Raw genomic sequence first — 24,057 nt, 5'->3', positions numbered from 1 at the left:
ACTGCCAGATACTGATTCAGACAGTTGTTCCAGGCATATGGTACAACAAGATAGAAGGAATGGAGTCTGGAGCTGGCAGTAGAGAAGGGTACAGATAAGAGAGACTTACCCAATGAACTGAGTTCCTGGGGAGGAGTATAAGGAGAGATACTAAGGAGCAGCAGAGTGAATGCACTTGTAAGTCAATAAGAGGAGTTTCAAATGTATGCGGAAATGGATGGGGAGCCAATGAAATCACTTGAAGAGAGGGGTAATATGAGCACAGTGACATTGGCACAATATAAATCATGCAGCAGAATTTTGAACAAACTGAAGGGGAGAGATGGTTTAGTGGAAGACCTGTGAGAAACTGCAATAAGGCACTAGTTGTGTGTGTTCATGAGACATGGTCCTGCTGCACCTGATACATTTCTTACAGTCACTAGGACCTTTCTGGGACATATCTAGAAAAATAGCTGCAGAAAAATCAAATTGCTCAAGTTTCCAAGGCCTAGTAGGCCATAGAAAAACAAAAGAAACTTAAAAGTACTGAGAAACATTTACTAAGGAAATAATACTAGGTGTTTAGGTCCTGTGTGATAGAACTTACACAATGGAACAATTTTTAAGAAAAAGCAAACAAAATGAATTGAAGCAGTTCACCAAACAGAAACATGAGCTGAAGGAGGACTTAATGTCCGTCTTCTAGCTCTGCAAAAAAACAAAGACTGATTGTAATGGCAGCAGGTAGGAGGATGCATACATGTCCATTATGATGCTTGCAAAGGTTTCCAGAAGAGTAGGCCTGAAAGTGGTTCTTCAAGGGCTCCGCTGGGTTCACATTACCCAGATGAAAGAATATTTTCATTCTGCTTGTCCTTGGAGAATTAATTTGTCTGAATATTATTTCAATACTGGTGCTAGAGTTACATAGATAATTTCTGATGGTCATTCTATAACCAAATATTCAGTGCCATTATCCAAGTATAGGCTGGTGCTAAATATATTGGTATAACTTTAAATGCCACAGCTGTATTTTAAACAACACTCACCGTGGAGCCTACGTATTGGCTAATTTGTGTTTGTGCTGAACTGTGCTAGCGTTCAGTTGACAGAGCACAGAATTTTGAATCGAGTGTGTAGGAAATCCTGTTCTAGTATAAACTTTCTCACACAGGACAATAAATATGACAGATATCAACTGACCTTATGTTATGAGTTCATCTTGTTGGGCAGACTGGATGGGCTGTGCAGTTCTTCATCTGCCATCATTTATTATGCTACTATGTAAATCTAGTACAAAAGAGATCACCACCATCTTTGAAGTCAGGATTTGCCAATTCATAGAACATTCAAATTAGCCACAGGCTTAACTACTGCTCTTGATCAGCACCTTACTTGCCAAAAGAGGGGAAGCCTAATCATTCCCTTGCTGCCATGTGTAGATGCAATGGGGGGGGGGGGGGGGGAGTGTTACTGAAAGGAAATTTCCTGCTTGTGTTTAGATTATTAAAGTTGAGGTACAGAGGTAGAGTAATACAGAAGTTAGTAGCCAGAACTCTTAAAAATCTTGAGTTTCATTCACACCTCTTTAGTTATCAAAATTAGAATTGAGACACAGGTATACAAAATTTGTTCAAGGGTCTGGAGGATCAGTAGTGGAGCAGATTAGATGTCAGGAGCAACACTGATTCTTACTATAACTCCTCTCGTGCACTGAAATACAATATCGATTCTCTTCATAAAGGTGGTTAATAAATCCCATCAATGAATGATTAAATGTGCAATAAGGAGGAGGAACGACGCTCAGCTATTAATGTTGAATAAAACCACAACTCCAAAATAAAAGAGATGATAAAATGGCTTTGTTCAGGCAGTATTAATGTTAAATTCTTAACTTTGCTATGCACTTGACAATGTTTATTATGAATGTACCAGCATAACATGTATACTAACAGACTGAAGTAGGGATTAGTGTAGGATAGTGAGGCTGTAGTAAAGGCCATATTATTAACATCTCCACAACACTGGACTCCCCTGACTGGTACAAGCATATTTCGACTGTGCTTTTCAGCAAGAGATGCTCCCTGAGATCAGGTAGATACATTATTCACATCTCCTTCTTCCTCCTCGCTGTCCTCACTGTCACTATCTCTTCCTGGGTGCTCTGGCATAGTACGAGGCTCCTCTTTGGTTTCCTCTTCCCCTTCTTTTGCTTCCTCTACAGCTGTATTCTCAATCTCAGATTCAGGTTCCACATCATGCGAGGAAACAGATTCTTTCTCTTCCACAAGAGCTGGAGGTGGCAGAAGCCCCTGATAATGGGAATTAAACCACACATTATAATGTATACCCCAAACTCTCAAAAATGTGACCTCAACCAGTATCAGGCACGGTTCATACAACAATCAAACATGACCATTTACTATATAAATCACCAAGAAAATTCACTTGGAATATGACTAAAATTAATGGTTTTCTTTTTCCACATTCATTATCAAAAGTAATTATATTAAGAACAGAAACATGCTTTTTATCTTCTTCAGAATTAAGTTTTCTGGGAGCTCAGTGACTATTTTTGTGCTGTATTCCAGAAGTTAAAAGAATAAAGTTCATCTCTCCTACTTTGTTTCCAGAGGATGATAGTTATTTAAAGCTGCAGTAGACCTGAACAGACAGGTGACTTGCACATTTAAAAGCCCTGGAATAATCAAATAATTATAAATTGATGAATGAAAGCCTGCGTTGCTTTTTCTGTGAACTTGAAATGTGTCCTTTTTGGCAATGAAAGAGAAAGTTCTTATTTATGTAAATGCATAGATCGCCATTCCAGAAATTAGATCCTTCTCTCAGAGGGTCTGAGGGATATGGAGAAAATATTAATTCTTTAGAATTAAAAAAACTAATTAAAAGCAGATTACATTGCTACCTTTCTTTTAAATTTTGCCATTTCAAAAACATTTCAATTTACAATCAGCACTCGATTTAAAGCAAAAACCAAAAGCCCACATCTAAGCAGAAAAATGAGATCATAAGAAAAACCCCCCCCCCAGGAAATCAAGATATATATCCAAATTTACCTGGTAAAAACAATTAGGGATCTAAAAATATTCCCCACTAGTAAACATGTTATTCGGCCTTTTTATTTAACAAAAAACTCTTCTAACTGCTCTGGCTCAAAAAATACATAATTAGATCAAGAAATGCAATAAGAAATTTTAAGGGACATTTCAAGAAAAAAAAGTTACCCCTAATTGTGCTTTTTAATGTTGTTCTTTTCTTCTCCCTAGATCATCTGCTTGGGAACAGAGGCACCCCTCACTGACAAAGGGCTGGAAGGTAAATCTGGGTTCACAATAAACCCTTTTATACCACTGTGTGCCAGCATGAAGTACCTCTCCAGCAAATGACTTCAATTTCCACACACCTCTTCACCAGCTGCATATATTTCTTTTGTTTTATGTACCTTCCATGGCAACAATAGTGAATAGTATATAGGCGGGTAAAATACCTTGAGTGTCAGATTATTTTAACAGCCATATCTACAGCCCTTAACCTCCTTTCTGCAGAACATTGAATCTTATCTTCTTTCTTCCCTTTTCATGATGTTCTTATTTACCTGTCGGTATTGATGTGTGCTCTGGATCATGTGCAGGTACATATTATATACAAAATTAGCCATCTGTGGCATGTTCTTTATCACCTGTGCTGGGTATGATGGCATCTCCCCATTCTAAAAAGAAAATAAAAGGATCAATCAGTACACATGCCTGCTGGATCTTTTCAAACTGCCTCACCATCCTATTACAGATCCCAGAACCTGGAGTGTATCAAACTTTCCATGTTAACCCTTAAATAAAGGTAGCTGGCATAGTATTTTGATTTTAAATTCTGCTATCCCTATAGATATTTATCCCATTAAATGCAACTGAGGCTGAAAAAAGCAACCTTTTTGTGGAACTGTGTCAAGGCTTTGCTAAAAACTAGATGTGGTGTTCTTTGATTTTAGCGAAGTCTGACATACACGTTTATTATTAAAATCAAGCTTCAAGTTTATTAAAATTTGCTAACCCGCTTATCATATTTCTAAGCGGCCTACTAACTTTAAAATCAGGGCTGTACATTATATACTTGAAATGTGTCCTTTTTAAAATCAGAGCTGTACGATTGTGAATGTCTACTTGTAACCCGTTCTGAGTTTCTGGGATAGAAATCGAAATAAATAAATATGTGACAAAGACAGTTGTACTGTTAGAGACATTGGGGGAGAACTACAGTAATGAATAGAACAGAGAGATGTATAAGGCTAGTACATTGGGAGGGAGATCCCATCTGCAAAAAATATATATACAGCAGACCCTCAATATTTGCTGGGGTTACGGGCAGAGCCGGCCCGCGAATAGGGAAAATCGCAAATAATTTTTTGGGCCGGCTCTGACCCACACCCGCCTCCCTCCTTCCTGCATCCCTGACCTTACCTGGTGGTCTAGCGGTGACGTGGGGCAGGAGTGATCTTCCTACGCTCCTGCCCCGTGCAGAGCCATCATCAAAATGGCTGCCGTGAGTTCCCGCTGTAGTCTTGAGACTTCTGCGGGAACTCACGGCAGTCATTTTGATGACAGCAGATCGCTCCTGCCCTGCGTCACCGCTAGACCACCAGGTAAGGTCTGGAGGAGGTCTTGGGCAATGTTTCTGCATTAAAAAACGAGAGGCAAAAAAAATCATGAATAATTGAATTTGCGAATAGAGAAACTGCGAATCGGGAGGTGGAGCTGTATTTTAAATGGATTTATAAGTCAAATAGGTCTTTGAATGGATATGTGTTTTGAAAATTATAAGTCATACACCTCTTTGACTAGAAAAGTTTTTAAATTTGATTTAAAGCAGTTTAATGATGAGTCTTCTCATAAATGAGTTGGTATGGAATTCCATAATTGAGGAGTAATTACTGAATAAATTGATGTACAGGTTGCATAAGCAACTTATTAAACTGAGTGCTCTTGGTATGAGTCCTAAAGCAACTGACTGGTTAGAAACTGGTAGAGGAGAAGGCTGCAAAGAGTAGTGGTAAGTGGAGCTTACTCTGACAAGAGAGACTTTACCAATGGCCAGTTCTTGGTTTGGCTCTTGGCCCAGACCTATTTTCTTAAATAACATTGATGACTGGCTGTCTGGAAATGTGTGCCTCGTTATAGATGATAGCAAAATCTGCAATAGGGTTAACACTGCTAATGGTATAAGGAGGGATCTAGCGAAACTTGAAGAATCATCTAGAAGTTGGAAGTTAAGATTTAATACTAAAAATAAAAAAACTATAGGGCTATGCATTTGAACTGCAAAACTCTGAGGGAGACGGGGTGGAATACTTCTCTTTCCAAAAGAAGGGCAGGATTTGGGGGCAATTATATCTGATTATCAATTAGGCAAGAAAAGGTGACAGCAAAAGCACCATCCAGAGAGCAGCTACTAAAATGGTCTAGTCTTCATCATAAAGCCTATGAGGACAGTCAGAAAGATTGGAATATGTATACATTGGAAGGAATACAGGAGAGGAGATATGATAGAAACATTTAAATAGTTCAGTGGCATAAATGCACAGGAAGTGAGTCTCTTTCAATTGCAAGAAAGCTCTGGAATGAGGAGGCATAGGAAAAAGGTGAAAGGGGACAGCCTCAGGATTAACCTGAGGAAATACTTCTTCATGGAACGATGTTGAATTCATTGAACGGCCTTCCCAATGGAAGTGGTGGAGACCAAGACTGTATCTGAATTCAAGGAAGCTTGGGACAAATATATAAGATTTCTAAGGGAGAGGAAGTGATAGTAGATGGCACAGATGGACAGACTGGATAGGCCATATGGTCATTATTTGCGGTCACTTTCTATGCTGCTAATTACTTTATCAGCAAATTAATGTTTTTGCTGGAGCCTGTTAACAATGGAAGAGGCATGTGGGGACTACAACACAATTATCCTTATTTTTTGGATGGAATTCTCTCTATTTTGCTTTCCTTATCTAAGGTACGGATTCAGCATGAACAACTGAGTGATCTCAGGATAGAAGAAAACAGTGACAAGCCAGAGATTAGGCCCAAAAAGCATGATTTGACATGTTCTATCACAAGGCTTTGGGTAGCCCAGCCAGTGTGTAGAATCATACCAGTCTTTCAGTGGGGTAGTACTCCGTGGGAATGATGTACAGCTGGAGTGGACGAGCTGTGAGCTGAGTGAATGCTGGAGTTAACTCAAAGCAGTTCTGGAAGAGTGAGACTCTTGCAAAGATGTATAGCCCCAGCCTGGCTCGTGACATAGCAACAACTAACCGGCGAACATCCCTGCAAGAAAAACACAAAACAAACATCAGTGCACAAGAAGTTGTGAAGCAGCATTCCTGGAAGTTTGTCTTGAAGTACCAGCTTTTTTAGGATCTGAAACAACATTTATACTTACACAGTCCTAAACCCAGGGTACGCAACCTGAATTTCATATTTGTTGAAACTGTCTCATTACAGAACAGATAACCATACAGTGTTACTTCTTCCCACTGTTTTACCCTTTCAGTTGACTGAATTATCCAGCATTAGAGATGAAAGGCTTTGTACCAATCTCTTCAGTCTTTCAGTCCTGGAAAGTACAAGCTTACAATCTCTATGCCAAATTCTCTTTTATTTAAAATCCTATCATTCATTTTCATTTCATATTAGGAAGCACCCAAGGTAGTTCAGATATATAGTATCCGCCTGATATATAATCAGCACTATTTGGCTGGCCAGGAACGGCTCCTGGCTGGCTAAATAGGGCTAAGCTAGCTAACCTGCCAAATAGACCTGCATTGAATTTCCTGGTACGCTGCCAACTATGTGAAGTAGCCAGGCTGTCTTCAAAAATAACCCAGTATTGAATATCTGTGGTCAGCGACAGTGGTGGGCTTTAAATGCGCTGTCTGCTGATGGTTGAATATTGGACCTTTCATTTTTATCTTGTTCATCATTTCCAGTCCCATAAGTGGTCAAAAATACCTGACTGGGGGGGGGTCCAATAAAATAAATTTACAAAACTTTAATGGGATGGTCTTGGGGAAAAATCAATGGGTAGACTAGATGAGCCATTTGACCTTTATCTGTCATCATGTTTCTATATCAGTAAATGATAGAAGATAAAGACCTGCATGAACCATCCAGTCTGCCCAAGGTGGCTAGAGTTGCATCTGCCATTCTGTACAGGTAATACTCCTTCATGATCAAACACTGGCATCACAACCAGGGCAGTTGGCAATTTGTTACCAAACCTATCCCACAATTGATAGTTCATATGCTGCTGCAAAACCACACCACCTTGTCAACAGAGAAACCAGATGATATAAATGTGATATCTAATATGCACACTGATGATATACATGTTTTTTTTTTTTAATTCTTTATTCATTTTTAAACTTTCATCAAGTGTACAAAATTCATAATAAACATCATTAATTAGACCACTTGAACATCTTATCAGTGTATCTTATAAATATAAATGCAACCCTCCCCCCACCCTCCTTCTAAGCCCATTATTCATTATAAGATCATAAACCCTCCCATTGAACCCCTTCCCTCCTTCAACTAAGTGATGTATAATTAATAGAAAAATGGCATTTAATCATGACAAAAAGATGTTAATGGCTCCCATATTTTTATAAAACTTTTATACTTTCCATTCTATATAGGTGACACAACGAATTCCACCAGAAATTAAAATTAAATTAAATATTTGATGATATACATGTGATATCTAATATGCACATTGGATCCACTAAAATCATTTGTATACGGACTATTATTAAATTAGATCATGCCTAAAAGTACAGTGTTCTCCCGGTCGTTCCCGGTCGGCGGTTCGCGGTCCCGGTATTTTCCAACCGCAAACCGCTGACAAGGAGAGGACAGCTGGAGAGGGAGGAGAGAGCAGTCGGAGCGCTGGCAAGTGCAGGAAATCACTCGTTCTATGCTCTGACTGCCTCTTCCTGCACTAAGTCGGGCCTTATCCAATCAGGAGTTGCTTTGACATGCAGCTCCTGATTGGTAAGGCCCAACTTAGTGCAGGAAGAGGCGGTCAGAGCATACAGCGAGTGATTTCCTGCACTCGCCGGCACTCTGGCTGCTCTCTCTTGCCTCTCCCGCTGCCCTCTCCAGTCTCCCCCATGAAAAACCATATTGGCGGATTTTCAAGATTCGCGGGGGTTCCTGGAACGGAACCCCTGCGAATATCGGGGGGAGTACTGTATGCCTAATGCAATCTGGCATGTACTTGAAGAGCAGACATGCTCTGGTGTGGCGTATAGGAATCTTATAAAATACGTGTGTAAAGTATATGCTAAGGTTCACAACTACTCTAGAGTAGACATAAATGTCCACATCTTCAATACAGATTTGATTTCTACGGGATTTATGCCACTATTTTATAAAGACCCTGGCCTGTTCTAATAAGCTACCAAGAAGCTATTGCATGAGGTGTTCAGGGGTATTTTGTTGCTGAGATCCTGGCTTGAGAAAGACAATGAGGAGAATTTCCTACATACCTGAGATGTCCAACAGCTCTGGTGCGCACAAGTGAAAGTAGAATGTAGTCATTCTGTTGACCTTGGAATCTGTCCACTGTTGTTACCTGTAGGGAAATGAGGGTCTTATTGTTAGAAGAAACAAGGACTCATTTCCAATGAGATGGACATATGTAATGTAATGTAATGTAATGTAATTTATTTCTTATATACCGCTACATCCGTTAGGTTCTAAGCGGTTTACAGAAAATATACATTAAGATTAGAAATAAGAAAGGTACTTGGAAAATTCCCTTACTGTCCCGCGAACACTTAACAAGAACAGAAGTGATCAGATGTCACAGTGCAACATTTCAGGGCAACCAGAGGATTGTGCATTGGAGTGCAGTAAAAAGGAGCAGAATATGGGTTGGGCAGATAATGATACATCTGGGGCAAGTAAAAGACAGTTTAAGATAGGAAGAAGAAACACATGAAGGAAGGGAAATAGGGGAAAGGGTAGAACATAGAAAACCCAGAGAACAGTATACAGGTTGAGAATAAACAGGTAGCCATAGGCACCATTCTCTGTAGGTTTCTGATAACTTGCAATATTTTCTCCTGTAGATTTGGAACATAAAGTTTCATGCTTAAGGACTGTAAGGGAATGCAGGAAGGTTGGTTTCTCTATCCTAGCTACTACTTCCAACTCTTCTGTAGCCTACTGATCAATGTGCTATAGGGGGAGTGGGAATGCTGAAGCCTATTGGTTGGTCATGTCTGAATAGTAGGCTGAGGGGGGAGGAGGGAATCGCTGTAGTCTAAGACAGTTTTCTTCAACTGCCGGTCCGTGGACCGGTGCCAGTCCACAGAAATTTCCTGCCGGTGCACAGGGCCGGCACGTGCATCTGGCCCGAGACAGTGTTCTTCAGCCACCGGTCAATGGTGCGATCGATGCGGCGTTGTCGTCAGGCCGGCTTCCTCTTTCTCAGTGCTGCAGTGCACAAAGACACGGGCAGCTGCTCCTACATGCTTCCCGCGCATGAACTGGAAGCCTTCTCTTTGACGTCGCGCGAAGAGCCGCTGCTCGTGTTTTTGTGCACTGCAGCACTGAGGAAGAGGGAGCTGGCCCGAAGACAACACCGGTGGCGGAATAAAAAGGCCAGGTGGGAGCAGGCCAGAAGTTAAGGCACAGGATGTAGGGAGGGAGGCAACAAAGGTAGGGGGAATGCTTTTATTTTTTTATTTAGTGATTGATTTACATCTGCTGTCTGTTCAGGAAGAAATGCATTTGTTTCTTTTCTTCTGGGGTTGTACTGCATGCAGAGTCTTGCATCTTAGGGTTTGTTTGTACATACAGTGGAACCTTGGTTTATGAGCATAATTTGTTCCAGAAGCATGCTCGTAAACCAAACTGCTCGTATATCAAAGCAAGTTTCCCCATAGGAAGTAAGGGAAACTGCTTTGATTGGTTCCACCTCCTCCCCCCCTCCACGAGGCTACCGGCGCTGCTCCATTCTCCCCTCCCCCTTGAGGAATCCGACGAAGTTCCAAACCCCTCCCCGCGATCCAGTTTCCCCCCTCCCGAGCAGTCAATGACACCCTTTACCCGACTTGGCACCAGTGCCGGTGCCCGAAGATCCTCCCTCTTCTGGCGCGGCTGGGCGGTGCGTCGGAGATCCTCCTTCTTCTGGGCTGGACTGGCATTGAGCATTTGCGCATGCTCAAAGCCTTCTGGTTTCGCTCTCTCCGAGATTGAGAGCGAGACCAGACGGCTTTGAGCATGCGCAAATGCTCAAAGCCAGTCCAGCCCAGCCCAGACCAGAAGAAGGAGGATCTCTAACGCACCACCCAGCCCAGGCCACGCCAGAAGAGGGAGGATCTTTGGGCACCGGCACTGGTGCCAAGTCGGGTAAAGGGTGTCATTGACTGCTCGGGGGGGGGGAAGTAGGATCGCGGTGGAGGGGGGGGCAATGCGAACGGGGGGGGGGATGCCAGATCACTGGGGGGGAAGCCGGATCGCCGGGGGGGGGGGGGGGGAGGGCGCTCGTACAGCGAGGCAAGCTCAGTTTACAAGGCACCAAGTTTGCGAATGTTTTGCTCGTCTTGCAAAACACTCGCAAACTGGTGCACTCGTAAACCGAGGTACCACTGTATTAGTACTTTTAGTTTTTGGTCCCTTATTTGCACAGGGCTATCTGTAGTCTGGTAGGAATGAATATTGAGTGTGCTTTGTGTAATTTAATTTTGTGGTTAACCATTATGTGTTGTTAATACGATTATATTGTGTGTGTATATATGAAAAATGAATGGAAAAAAATGGTGTTACAATTAGTACTATTATGGGGGCAGGGTCTGGGATGGAGATTGGATGGAGATGGGTGAGGTCAGGCCCATGACTTAGCCCAGTGTTCTTCAACTGCCGGTCCACAAAATAATTATTTTATTTCCGCCAGTCCATAGGTGTCAAAAGGTTAAAGAACACTGGTCTAAGACAGACCCATTTCCTGCTGTAAAGAGTTGCTGAAGTGCTAGAGCTAAACACTGACAAATGGAATAGAGATTTACATAACTTTATTGATATGACAATTTTACATGTGTTGCCAAAGAAATATGCTCAGCAGCTTTGCATGAAGAGTCAAATGATGCTGAAATGTTTAGAAATGGTGCCATAATAAAACTCCCTTTGCCTTCCATAGTCAGTCATTAACATGGCCAGTCAGGACTGAGTAAGGCTCATAATCCTCTGCTCTAACAATTAAGAGAAAGAAGATGGGGCAAGTCTGAGAAGCAGAAAGGAGTACAAGAAGAAGGGATTTTGTTCCAGTGTCAGAGAACCTACAGGAAGCAATGTAGGGGGTGCGCAAACGGGATATACAATCTATAGAACAGAACTATAGTATGTAAAAATGGGAGCAAGAAAAGCACGGGAGAAGATCTGGAAAAGGTAACACAGGATAGAGAAATAAACAGGTGGTCAAAAATAAATGAAGTCTATGATAGACTCACTTTGTTTGGCCGTCCAATGAGAGGGTTACTTCCACAACGCTGATTAATGACATCGCGGATAAGATGCTTCTGGCCATTGTATGTGGTCAAGATGCTGATCTTCTCTGCAGGGTAGCCCAGCAGACGCATATACATAAAAACAGCCACAACATACTCTGCCTCTCCCAGATTCTGCAAAGAGAAAAAATGAGTACTTCATTCATATATGAATATAAGAATTTTGAGAAAACAATATTGGGTCAGTTCAAAGATACAGCTAGCCCTGTATTCTGCTTCTAACAGTAACTAACCCATGTCAGAAGTACTTGGTAGAATCCTAGATAAGTTGCAAGACTCCATGAACCAGCCCCAGGAATAAGTAGTGCACTCTCCGTGTCTACCATAATAGCAGTTTTGGACTTTTCTTCTAAGAACTTGCCAATTTTTTTTTAAACCCAGATATGCTAACTGCTTTTACCACATTCTTTGGCAAAGAGTTCCAGAACTTAACTATCTAATATAATAAAGCCCTAAGTGCGCATGCGCACTCCCATCCGCGTGCTCCCGTTTTCCATGAGCTGTAGGAACCCACAGGTAGGAGTGCGCGGAGCCTGTCGGACGCGGTGGCTCTTGCAGTCTGAAGGATGTGAACTGGCCAAGGCGACGTCAGTGGGGGCCGGAATGGACTTTAATTGCTGTCTCCCAGGCATCTCCTCCTGCTCTGGCTGGGTCCGCGGAAAAAAAAAAACAAAAAACCCAGAGCTCACTTCGGGTCCGGCAAGGCTGCGGGTCCTGAAACCTTCCGATTCCAGCAGCGTCTGCAGCACATTACACATGCTGCTTCGGGGCCTTCTACTGAAGACCCCGAAACAGCAGTGTGTAGAGTGCTGCAGACGCTGCTGGAATCGGAAGGTTAGTCAGGACCGCATGAAGGGAAGGGGGGGGGGCGGTAAGGGAGCCGGCCAGACCGCGGGAAGGGAAAGGGGGGGGTAGGGGAAACGTTGCTGCTGCACAGGGAAGTGGTGTGGGGGGGGAGGGAAATGGAGGGGGAGGGAATCCTGCTGTGGCTGCTGCACAGGGAAGTGGTGGGAGAGAAATGCTGCTGCATAGGAGGCAGGGAGATAGACAGATAGAAAGAAAAGAAGAAAGACACAGGGGCAGGGAGAGACACAGAAAGACAGACAGACAAAGGGGGCCAGGGAGAGAGACAGACAGCGGGAGGGAGAGAGAGACAGAAATAAAGACACACAGACATATATTCTAGCACCCGTTAATGTAATGGGCTAAAATACTAGTTCATTAAGTTTGTGTGGTCTTCTAACCTTAAGTGAGGTTCTAAACATCATACTTCAAACCACCCATGATGCTTAGAAATTATTTTCTTTTTACAGATCAGTCACACTGGTCCCTCTGCATGAAGCTGTCTCAAAGGCTATGGGGCCGATATTCACAACACAGGAGGCAGCCCGTATAAGTCCTGCGGTCGGTGCTGACCCTGGATATTCAATGCTGGGCAATTTCCCTTGACTGGCATTAAATATCCAGTTTCAGTTTTGTCTGAGGCAACTTAGACAATTAAGGAAATTTTCAGCACTAACCGGCTAAGTGCTTAGCGGTCAAAAATAGGCTGCATAAGTAGCAGGCCTATCTTGCTGACTAAACTTAGCTGGTAAGAATATGGTAGGAGATGAGAAGCTGATATGTATGGACGGGGAGAGGGACCTTAGAGTGATAGTGTCTGAAGATCTGAAGGCGAAGAAACAGTATGACAAGGCAGTGGCTGTAGCCAGAAGAATGCTAGGCTATTTAGAGAGAGGTGCAATCAGCAGGAGAAAGGAGGTGTTGATGCCCCTGTGCCAGTCGTTGGTGAGAACCCACTTGGAATACTGTGTTCAGTTTTGGAGGCTGTATCTGGCTAAGAATGTCAAAGGACTTGAGGAAACTGAAAAAATGGTACAAGGCTTGTGTCAAAAGATGTACAAGAAGAGACTGGAAGACCTGAATATATACATTCTAGAGGAGAGGAGGGACGGAGAGAGACATTTAAATACTTGAAAGATATTAATATAGAAATAAATGGTTTCCAGAGAAGGGAAAATAGTAAAACTAGAGGGCATGTATTGAGATTGCAGGGTGATAGCTTAAGCGTAATGTTAGAATTTCTTTTTCAAGGTGGTGGTGGTTGATGCCTGGAATGCCCTCCCGAGGGAGATGGCGGAGAGGAAATTAGTGACAGAATTCAAAATGATGAACTTAGAGGATATCTAATTAGAAAATGAATGGTATAAAATGAACTAAGGCAGGTACTAGGCAGACTTGCAAGGTCTGTGTCCTGTATGTAATAATTTGGGTAGGATGGGCTGGGGAGGGATTAGATGGCAACGCCAGTAATTTGGAATGTGAGGGCAGCGCTGGGCAGACTTTTATAGTCTGTATCCTGCAAATAAGAAGATGGTTAGGATAGGCTGGAGTGAGCTTCGATGGCAACTCCAGTAGTAGCGGGAGAACTTCTATGGACTATGTCCCAGAAATATAAAAGAAAAAAAGACAATTTAACCATGAATGTATAATGTGTGTGAATACTGGGCAGACTGGATGGACCATTCATATCTATCTGCTGTCATTTACTGTTATTATTTAACCTCCCTCTTAAGCCAAAGTATTCTAAGCATGAAATCAGTCTCTCAAATGCATTGCTCAATTTAGTATTTATACTGTGCCAAAGACAGTTTCCTTTTGGAGCTCATAGTATATAATGTTAGGGTGGTCCACTGTAATATGCAATAAAAATCAACCTTGTCAAATCTCATCTCGTCCACTAGTATGTCTTACTCATGTGTCAAATTTCAGCTTGATTAGACAATATTTAGAAGTCATCCTAGCATGCACTGTTTGCTTGTGTGTTGTGTATGTAGGTGATCTAGTTTGTGATCTGTACCTGAAAACTGTTTCCTTGGGAAGTCAGTCTGTCAGCTGTCAACTGCTAAACTGCCATGTAGACTGGATGTTCTTTGATTGGTCAATTTTCATCACTATGACTAAGGAAAACCTTCACTGGAAAGTTGGTATATGAGTCAGCAATGGTGGTATGGGATCGAGCCAGGATATCGACACAACGCACAGACTCTTGCGTTAGGAAGCTGAAGAAACTACACAAAGAGTATTTGTCCCTAAAGAAACACAGAACTCCTCAATGAGAAGGTGATAGACGAATGAAGAAATCTTTAAAAGTGAACTCAACAAGTTGTCTGATATTAAAAAAAAAATAAAAAAATAGATGTTTTGATTGAACTTAAAAATGAAGATCGAGAATTCCTACAGAAGGAAAGGCAGAACATATTTTCTTGCTGTATGAGTTGACTTTCAAACAACTGCAAAAGAATGCAGAAAAGAGGCAGCGCAAGAAAAAGAAAATCATGACAAAAATGAGGTATGAGGAAAGGCAGACCAAAGCAGTTACTCATACATCTAAATTTTCTTCATCATCATCTGGCAAGTCAGAAAGCGAAGATGAATATCAGCCTGTGAAATCAGTGTCTACTGATGCTGCCAGTACTGCATTAATGACAAAAACATTTAAGAGTATCTTAACTTCTCCTGTGGGTTTCTGTCTGAGCATCTAGTAGCACTTGCCTTTTCTGATGACAGAATCACATCAGAAACAAAACTACGAATGGTGCAAAACTTAAGAGGCCATTGTGGTCAGACATTCCATGACATCTCATGCGCACAGATGAAACAGAACCTGTGGCCTCTGAAAGTCTTGTAACACAGAGAACACAGTCATTATCTCTTGATTGAAGGAGGATCAACAAAAGCAAAAATATTCCTGAAGAAACAACCCACAGAATGGACTGATGATTCAGTTTTCAAGGAACTTTGGAATCAGGCATCCAAACCAACTGTTAATGATGCAACAGAACGAAGGATAAGCCTCATTGCAAACAACAATACTTTGACAAAAGATGAACAGAAGCAATTTGTTCTTCAGCTAGTGGCCAGCCACCGAAGGAATTTTCCTTCTGCATCAAAGGCGGTTCTTGATTATTTGTTGAGTATACAAGAATTAAATTACAATGTGAAGCTTAGTAATAGTTTAAAAAAACAGTGAGGTGGGGGTGACCCCTAAACTTTGTTTAAGTAAAATTTTGTGTGGTGTTCATTTTTATATAAAGGAATAAAATTATCCTTATGGACAAACGAAATGTGTTAATTGTTTTGGACCACCCTAATGTAAATAGCACTCAATCCAATTGAAGATGCCACTCTTTACAAATATGTTATTAAAGAGGAAATTGTACATAAAGCACAGTTACTTACCGTAACAGGTGTTATCCAGGGACAGCAGGCAGATATTCTTGACTGATGGGTGACGGCACCGACGGAGCCCCGGTACGGACAATTTTAGAGTGATTGCACTCTAAGAACTTTTTAGAAAGTTCTAGCTCGGCCGCACCGTGCACGCGCGAGTGCCTTCCCGCCCGACAGAGGCGCGCGGTCCCTCAGTTAGTATAAGCCAGCTAAGAAGCCAATCCGGGGAGGTGGGTGGGACGCAAGAATATCTGCCTGCTGTCCCTGGATAACACCTATTACGGTAAGTAACTGTGCTTTATCCCAGGACAAGCAGGCAGCATATTCTTGACTGATGGGTGACCTCTAAGCTAACAAAAAGAGGGATGGAGGGAAGGTTGGCCATTAAGAAAACAAATTTTGTAAAACAGATTGGCCGAAGTGACCATCCCTTCTGGAGAATGCATCCAGACAATAATGAGATGTAAAAGTGTGAACTGAGGACCAAGTAGCAGCTTTGCAGATTTCCTCAATAGGAGTGGAACGGAGGAAAGCTACAGATGCTGCCATTGCTCTGACTCTATGGGCCGTGACAGAACCTTCCAGTGTCAGTCCGGTCTGAGCATAACAGAATGAAATGCACGCTGCTAGCCAATTAGACAACGTACGTTTAGAAACAGGACGTCCCAATTTATTCGGATCAAAGGACAGAAAAAGCTGGGGAACTGATCTGTGGGGTTTCGTACGCTCCAGATAGTAAGCAAGAGCCCTTTTACAATCCAAAGTATGCAGAGCTTGTTCCCCAGAATGAGAATGAGGTTTTGGAAAGAAAACCGGTAGAACAATGGATTGGTTGAGATGAAATTCAGAAACAACCTTGGGGAGAAACTTTGGATGTGTACGCAGAACCACCTTGTCATGGTGAAAAACCGTAAAAGGTGGATCTGCAACCAGTGCATGAAGCTCACTGACTCTCCTGGCAGAGGTAAGAGCAATAAGGAAAAGTACTTTCCAAGTGAGAAATTTGAAAGGAGAAGTAGCTAAAGGTTCAAATGGAGGTTTCATTAAAGCTGAAAGAACCACATTGAGATCCCAGATAACCGGAGGGGCTTTAAGAGGTGGTTTCACATTGAAAAGCCCACGCATGAACCTGGACACCAGGGGATGAGCTGAAAGAAGTTTTCCATGGACTGGCTCATGAAAAGCTGCAATGGCACTGAGGTGGACCCTGATGGAAGAGGACTTCAGGCCAGAGTCAGACAAAGAAAGAAGATAATCCAACAACGTCTCCACTGCTAGGGAAGTGGGATCAAGATGATGAAGAAGACACCAGGAAGAAAATCTCGTCCACTTTTGATGGTAACATTGTAGAGTGGCTGGTTTCCTGGAGGCATCCAGAATGGAACGAACGGGCTGAGACAAAAGAGTATCAGTCGAGTTCAGCCCGAGAGATACCAAGCCATCAGGTGTAGAGACTGGAGGTTGGGATGCAGAAGGGTTCCCTGCTGTTGGGTAAGCAGAGAAGGAAACAGAGGAAGAAGAAAAGGTTCCCTGGAACTGAGTTGAAGTAGAAGGGAGAACCAATGTTGCCTGGGCCACCTCGGAGCAATCAGAATCATGGTGGCTCGTTCCCTCTTGAGCTTGAACAAGGTTCTCAACATGAGAGGCAGAGGAGGGAAGGCGTACAGGAACAGATTCGACCAGTCGAGGAGAAAAGCATCTGCTGTTAGACGGTGTGGAGAGTAAAGTCTGGAGCAGAATAGGGGCAGCTGATGATTGTGAGGAGCTGCAAAGAGGTCTATCTGAGGAGTGCCCCATTGATCGAAGATAGACTGCAGAGTCACGGGATCGAGTGTCCACTCGTGAGGTTGGAGAATTCTGCTGAGTTTGTCCGCTAAGGAATTCTGTTTCCCCTGAATGTATATAGCTTTCAGGAAGAGATGGTGATCTATGGCCCAAGTCCAGATCTTCTGGGCTTCCTGGCATAAAAGGCGAGAGCCTGTCCCACCCTGTTTGTTGATGTAGTACATCGCAACCTGATTGTCTGTGCACAACAGAAGGACCTGAGGAAAGAGAAGGTGTTGGAAGGCCTTGAGGGCGTAAAACATCGCTCTGAGTTCCAGGAAATTGATTTGATGCTTCCTTTCCTGGGCTGACCAAAGACCTTGAGTCTGGAACTCGTTCAAGTGAGCTCCCCATGCGTACAGAGAGGCGTCGGTGGTGATGACTAGTTGATGAGGAGGCTGATGGAACAGAAGACCTCTGGATAGATTTGAGGATACCAACCACCATTGAAGAGACTGACGAAGAGATGATGTCACAGATATGTGTCGTGAGCAAGGATCCGACGCTTGGGACCACTGGGTAGCAAGGGTCCATTGAGGAGTGCGCAGGTGAAGACGGGCATGAGGTGTGACATGAACTGTGGATGCCATGTGCCCCAAGAGTACCATCATTTGTCTTGCTGAGATGGACGGCAGAGGAAGCACCTGGTGACATAGAGACTGAAGAGTTTGGAGACGATTGGATGGTAGGAAAGCTCTCATGAGGAGTGTATCCAGGATCGCTCCAATGAATTGAAGTCTCTGAGTGGGAATGATATGAGATTTGGGTAGATTGATCTCGAATCCCAGAAGTTGTAGAAACTGGATGGTTTGGTTGGTGGCCAGAAGGACTGCTTGAGCGGAAGTGTCTTTGATCAACCAATCGTCCAGGTAAGGAAATACATGCAGGTGGTGAGAGCGTAGAAATGCCGCTACCACAATGAGACATTTGGTGAATACCCTTGGAGATGAGGCAAGACCGAAGGGCAGCACCTTGTACTGGTAATGACAATGATTGATCATGAATCGGAGATATGGTCTTGAGGTTACATTGATCGGTATGTGAGTGTAAGCCTCTTTGAGATCGAGGGAGCATAGCCAGTCGTTTTGATTTAGAAGGGGATAAAGGATGGCTAAAGAAAGCATCTTGAATTTTTCTTTTACTAGATGAATGTTGAGATCGCGAAGATCCAGGATAGGTCTGAGATCTCCTGTCTTTTTGGGAACTAGAAAGTAACGGGAGTAGAATCCCTGCCCCTTTTGATCTAGAGGAACTTCCTCTATAGCGTTCAGAAGGAGGAGGGATTGGACCTCCTGAATAAGGAGGGCCGATTGAGGACTGTTCAAAGCAGACTCTTTTGGCAGGCTTTGAGGTGGAAGAGTCTGAAAGTTGAGAGAGTAGCCGTGGCGGATGATGTTGAGGACCCATTGGTCCGATGTGATTACTTCCCACCGGCTGAGGAACAGAGAAAGTCGACCTCCTATAGGCTGAGGCAGGAGAGCAGGAATAGGGATACTGGCTATACTGTGGAGAATGAAGTCAAAAGGGCTGTGACTTCTGCTGAGGAGGTTGTTTTACAGCTTGTTGCTGCTGCTGTTGTCTGGGAGGCTGACGTTGTTGTTGCCTCTGACGCCTAGGTTGCTGAGCAGTGGTAGTCAATGGACGAGCTGTGAAGCGGCGTTGATAGGCCGATTGCTGCCTGTATGGTCTTGGCGGAGGAGGCTTCTTTTTATTTTTGAGCAGGGTATCCCAGCGCGTCTCATGAGCAGAGAGCTTTTGTGTGGTTGAGTCCATGGAATCCCCAAAGAGCTCATCCCCTAGGCATGGGGCATTGGCTAACCGATCTTGATGGTTAACATCAAGCTCGGATACCCGAAGCCAGGCCAAACGACGCATAGCTACTGACATTGCTGTCGCTCTGGATGTAAGTTCAAAGGTGTCATATATGGATCTAACCATAAACTTACGTAATTGTAGAAGAGACGACAAGCACGTGTGAAAAGCGGGATGCTTTCGTGAAGGAAGATATTTTTCGAAAGAAGCCATGGTGGTAAGGAGATGCTTTAAATAAAAAGAAAAATGAAAAGCATAATTACTAGCCCTATTTGCTAACATAGCATTTTGGTAGAGCCTCTTACCAAATTTATCCATGGCCCTTCCTTCTCTGCCAGGAGGGACAGATGCATATACACTGGCTCCTGAAGTCTTTTTAAGGGTGGATTCGACAAATAAGGATTCATGTGGAAGTTGAGGTTTGTCGAACCCAGGAATGGGAATTACCTTATATAGAGAATCCAGTTTACGTGGGGCCCCTGGGACAGTTAAAGGAGTCTCTAAATTCTTATAGAAAGTTTCCCTCAAGATGTCATGAAGGGGAAGTTTCAAAAATTCCTTTGGAGGCTGATCAAAATCAAGGGCATCCAAAAAAGCTTTAGACTTTTTGGATTCAGCCTCCAAAGGAATGGACAAGGACTCACACATCTCTTTCAAAAAACTAGAGAAAGAGGAAGTGGCCTGTTTGGAGGATGGGTCAGGGACAGCCGAATCCTCCTCCTCTGAGGAACATTCGCCTTCAGAAAGAAAGGGTTCCTCTGAGTCTCCCCACAGATCAGGGTCCCTGACATGGGAAGAATGGTCCCGAGACTCAGGTGTCGACGTTTGCATGTGTCGGGTTTTGCGCACCGACTTACCCGACCTCATCGATACCGAGTCAGGAGAAGTTATCGGTCGCACCGGTGCCGAAGTCTGCACCGATTGATGGTGAGCTCTCGGCTCCGGTGCAAGGACTGGCATCGATACCGATGAGGTTAGGTGAAGCGGTACCGAGACAGTGGAAGCGGGTAACACGGGTTCCACAATCGGTATCGATACGGGTTGATCCACAACCGGTACCGGTGGCTCGGTGCGGACTGGCACCGGAAGGTTCGGTGTCATGATAGCAGGAAGGAGTCGTTCTAATTGCTCCTTAAGCTGCACCTGAAGGATGGCCGTAATGCGGTCATCGAGGGATGGCACCGGTACCGCTTTTTTCTTCTGCGGTACCTGCGGTGCCGCTCGACGCCCCGGAGATGAGGAGCCCGATGTCGAGGGACTCACCTCTATAGGGGCGGAGCGCTTCCGCTGGCGTCTTACAGGCGGCAGGATTGGACTCACTGCACTCGAGGCCGGAAGACGTTCCAGCGGGGAAGGCTTCTTAGCCGGCTTACCTGACTGTTGAGATGCCGGTGTGGAATCACGCGGCGTCGAAGACGAGGGTGCCGACTGAATCGGTGCCGAAGCCGGAGTCGAAGGAACGGGGTCGGACATCTCGGCACCGAATAACAATCGCTGCTGAATTTGGCGATTTTTCAATGTCCGTTTTTTTAAAGTAGCACAGCGGGTGCAAGAAGAGGCCTGATGCTCAGGACCCAAACACTGTAAACACCAGTTGTGTGGGTCCGTGAGAGATATAGGCCTAGCACACCGCTGGCACTTTTTAAAACCCGGTTGAGGGGGCATGAAAGTAAAAACGGCTTCCGCCAAATCGAAGGCCGAGGCTTCGATGGTGGCAGAAGGCCCCGCTGGGGAAAACCGAAAACTGAAGAATAAAAATGAAAGTTTTTTTTTTTTTTTAAATGGAAAGAAAGAAAAAAGGCAATTTAAGCCAAAACGTTTACGCGAGCGGGAAGGCAAGTTAGGAGAAAATTTCAACAGCCGTTGAAAACGCGTCTTCTTAGCTCCGCGGAAACTAAGAAACTGAGGGACCGCGCGCCTCTGTCGGGCGGGAAGGCACTCGCGCGTGCGCGGTGCGGCCGAGCTAGAACTTTCTAAAAAGTTCTTAGAGTGCAATCACTCTAAAATTGTCCGTACCGGGGCTCCGTCGGTGCCGTCACCCATCAGTCAAGAATATGCTGCCTGCTTGTCCTGGGATAATAAGTTTTACCAACATTAGAAACCTATTAGGTTATAAAATAGGGTCTATGTTTTTGTGTCAGCTCTTGGAAAAGAGCCAAGAAGAATATTACTGAATTTGACTCTTTTGATGAATTGGAGGATTGGTGTCTAGCTCTGGTGGAATGCAAAAGCCGAGAGCTCATTATTTGCCAAGTAAGGATGGCGCATGTTCATGTGCTTGGGAGATCAGTTTTCAATTGATATCATATGCTTCTGCATGATGCAAATACACTTTTCCTACAATAAGATGCACAAACAACTGTCTGCTCCTGATTCAGGTATCTGCATGGCTCAACAATTCACTACCCTCTTCCCTACCATACTGCCACCCAGTGGTGTAGTGGGGGTAGGAGGTGCCCGGGGCAGTCTTCTGCGCCACACCATACTCCCCCCGCGCTCTCCTCACCGCCCCTCAGTTCCTTCTGTGCCACACTCACACCCTCCCTTCCCACCCCCATATCTCTTTAAATCTTCACCAGTGTGCGCAGCTTCACCGGCCTGCTGCTTGCGCTGGCTTACCCTCTGATGTCACTTCCTGGCCCCGTGATCCGGAAGTGATTGCAGAGGGAGCCAGGCTGGCACAAGCAGCAGGCTAGAATAGCTGCGTGCACTGGCAAAGATTTTAAAGAGATAAAGGGGTGTAGGGAAGGGAAGGTGCAAGCATGGCGTTGGGGGGGGGGGGGGAAAGAAGAGGTGCCGGTGCCTCTACCATGACAGCGTCTGGGGCTGTTCGCCCCCCCTTACTACACCACTGCTGCCACCAATCTTGTCACCTTTCAAAGACCCCAGCACTGATGACTTCTGCTCTGAGAGATGAGCATGTTAAGAACAAAACCCAAAGTGAAGCAGCACTGTAATTTTAAACTGAACTAAACTAAACTTTAAGTTATATACCGCATTCTCTCCACGGAAGTGGAGCTCGGCACGGTTTACAAGAACTTAAAATATAAGAAGAGAAAGGAAAAGGTTTACATGAGCTTATATATAGAATGGAAGAGTAAGGGGGAAAATAGAATTACATGTTAGAGAAGAGCCAAGTTATCAGTTGCTTGCGGAATAGTTGGAGAACATAAGAACATAAGAAGTTGCCTCCGCTGGGTCAGACCAGGGGTCCATCGTGCCCAGCAGTCCGCTCCCGCGACAGCCCATCAGGTCCATGACCTGTAAGTGATCCTTTGTCTTAAACCTTTCAATCCCCAGTTTTCTTCTATCTATACCCTTCCATAATCCTATCTCTACCTCTATCTATATCCCTCAATCCCCTTATCCTTCAGGAACTTGTCCAAACCCTCTTTGAATCCCCTTAATGTACTCTGACCTATCACATCCTCCGGAAGCGCATTCCAGGTGTCTACCACCCTCTGAGTGAAGAAAAATTTCCTAGCATTGGTTCTAAACCTGTCCCCTTTCAATTTCTCAGAGTGCCCCCTTGTTCTTGTAGTTCCCAATAGGCTGAAGAACCTGTCCCTTTCCACCTTCCCCTTCCACCTCTCAGAGCCCAGGTTCAACAACGGGATTAAGAGAAACAATACTTTAAAAGACCATTCCCGTGTTTGAGAATTAACACGACAAGCAATACTCACCCTGCACAAACTTTTTAAGCTAAACCTCTGGGTGAGGCCTTATGTAATGTATAAACAGACTGCTTCAAGAAGCTTTAGGGGAGTATAGGGCTGCTGCTTGTTGAAATATTGGCAGGTTTAACACAGTAGCATTTTTGACTGGGTGTTACCACTTGTGTTTATTTATAAATACTGCACAAGGCAAACATCAGATAAACTTTATCTTAAACTAAGGGGGAAATATTCAAATTGCCTGCATTGTTTCAAAATCTGCAGATATTCTTTAGACACAACTTTCCACTAGCACGTACTTAAGAACATAAGAATTGCCATACTGGCAAAGACCAAAGGTCCATCAAGTCCAGTATCCTGTTTCCAACAGTGGCCAACCCAAGTCCCTAGCTAGATCCCAAGTAGTAAAACTTTAGTTTATTATATGTCTGTGATCTAGAAAGAAGGCTCTATGATGTCTTGAATTTCTTGAGCATTTCTGAAACCACAGAACATAATGAAAGAAGGGAGCAAGATGGCAGCTCTTAAGAAGGTGGGAGATGGGCTTGGCTCTCAGAATAGGTCTTGCAGGAAAGCAAAGGAGAAATTAGGTTCTTACCTGCTAATTTTGTTGCTGTTAGCTTATAGACCGGTATAGTTCCTTACGGATGGGTATTATACCTCACTGCTACCAGCAGGTAGAGACTGAGATCAAATTTGTATATTAGTACAGCATCCCCTCTACTAATCCAATCTGCCAAATAGCCAAGCAGAACCTAGGAAAATTATTAACTGAAAACAGTAAAATACACTCCAAACAGGAGTGAAAAAAACAACAAACATCTGCAAACAACTGTTGGAACATGTGTAGAACTTTATCCTGGAAAATAAACCATCCCCCAGCTCACCAGCTAAACTAGCTGAGCCATCGCCACTGTTCTTAATTCTCCACGGCCCTAGAAAAATACTAGAACC

The 24,057-nt window shown here is 43.8% G+C and overlaps 1 protein-coding gene across 2 annotated transcripts in view; it reads right to left on the bottom strand.

Moving 5' to 3' along the window:
- Positions 1-519: 519 nt before the first annotated feature.
- Positions 520-24,057, bottom strand: part of AQR (aquarius intron-binding spliceosomal factor) — a 266,639-nt gene continuing 243,101 nt past the window's right edge. For both annotated transcript variants that reach the window (XM_033951821.1, XM_033951822.1), the window contains exons 31-35: positions 11,504-11,674; positions 8,537-8,622; positions 6,140-6,314; positions 3,599-3,712; positions 520-2,294 (exon numbers count right to left, since the gene is read on the bottom strand). In XM_033951821.1, the coding sequence (XP_033807712.1) occupies positions 2,073-2,294; positions 3,599-3,712; positions 6,140-6,314; positions 8,537-8,622; positions 11,504-11,674 (768 nt within the window). In that variant the 3' untranslated portion in view covers positions 520-2,072. The remainder of the gene's footprint in view (positions 2,295-3,598; positions 3,713-6,139; positions 6,315-8,536; positions 8,623-11,503; positions 11,675-24,057) is intronic.

Source organism: Geotrypetes seraphini, chromosome 7, assembly GCF_902459505.1.
Source record: "Geotrypetes seraphini chromosome 7, aGeoSer1.1, whole genome shotgun sequence".
Taxonomy (NCBI): domain Eukaryota; kingdom Metazoa; phylum Chordata; class Amphibia; order Gymnophiona; family Dermophiidae; genus Geotrypetes; species Geotrypetes seraphini.
This window is presented reverse-complemented; position numbering and strand designations above follow the sequence as displayed.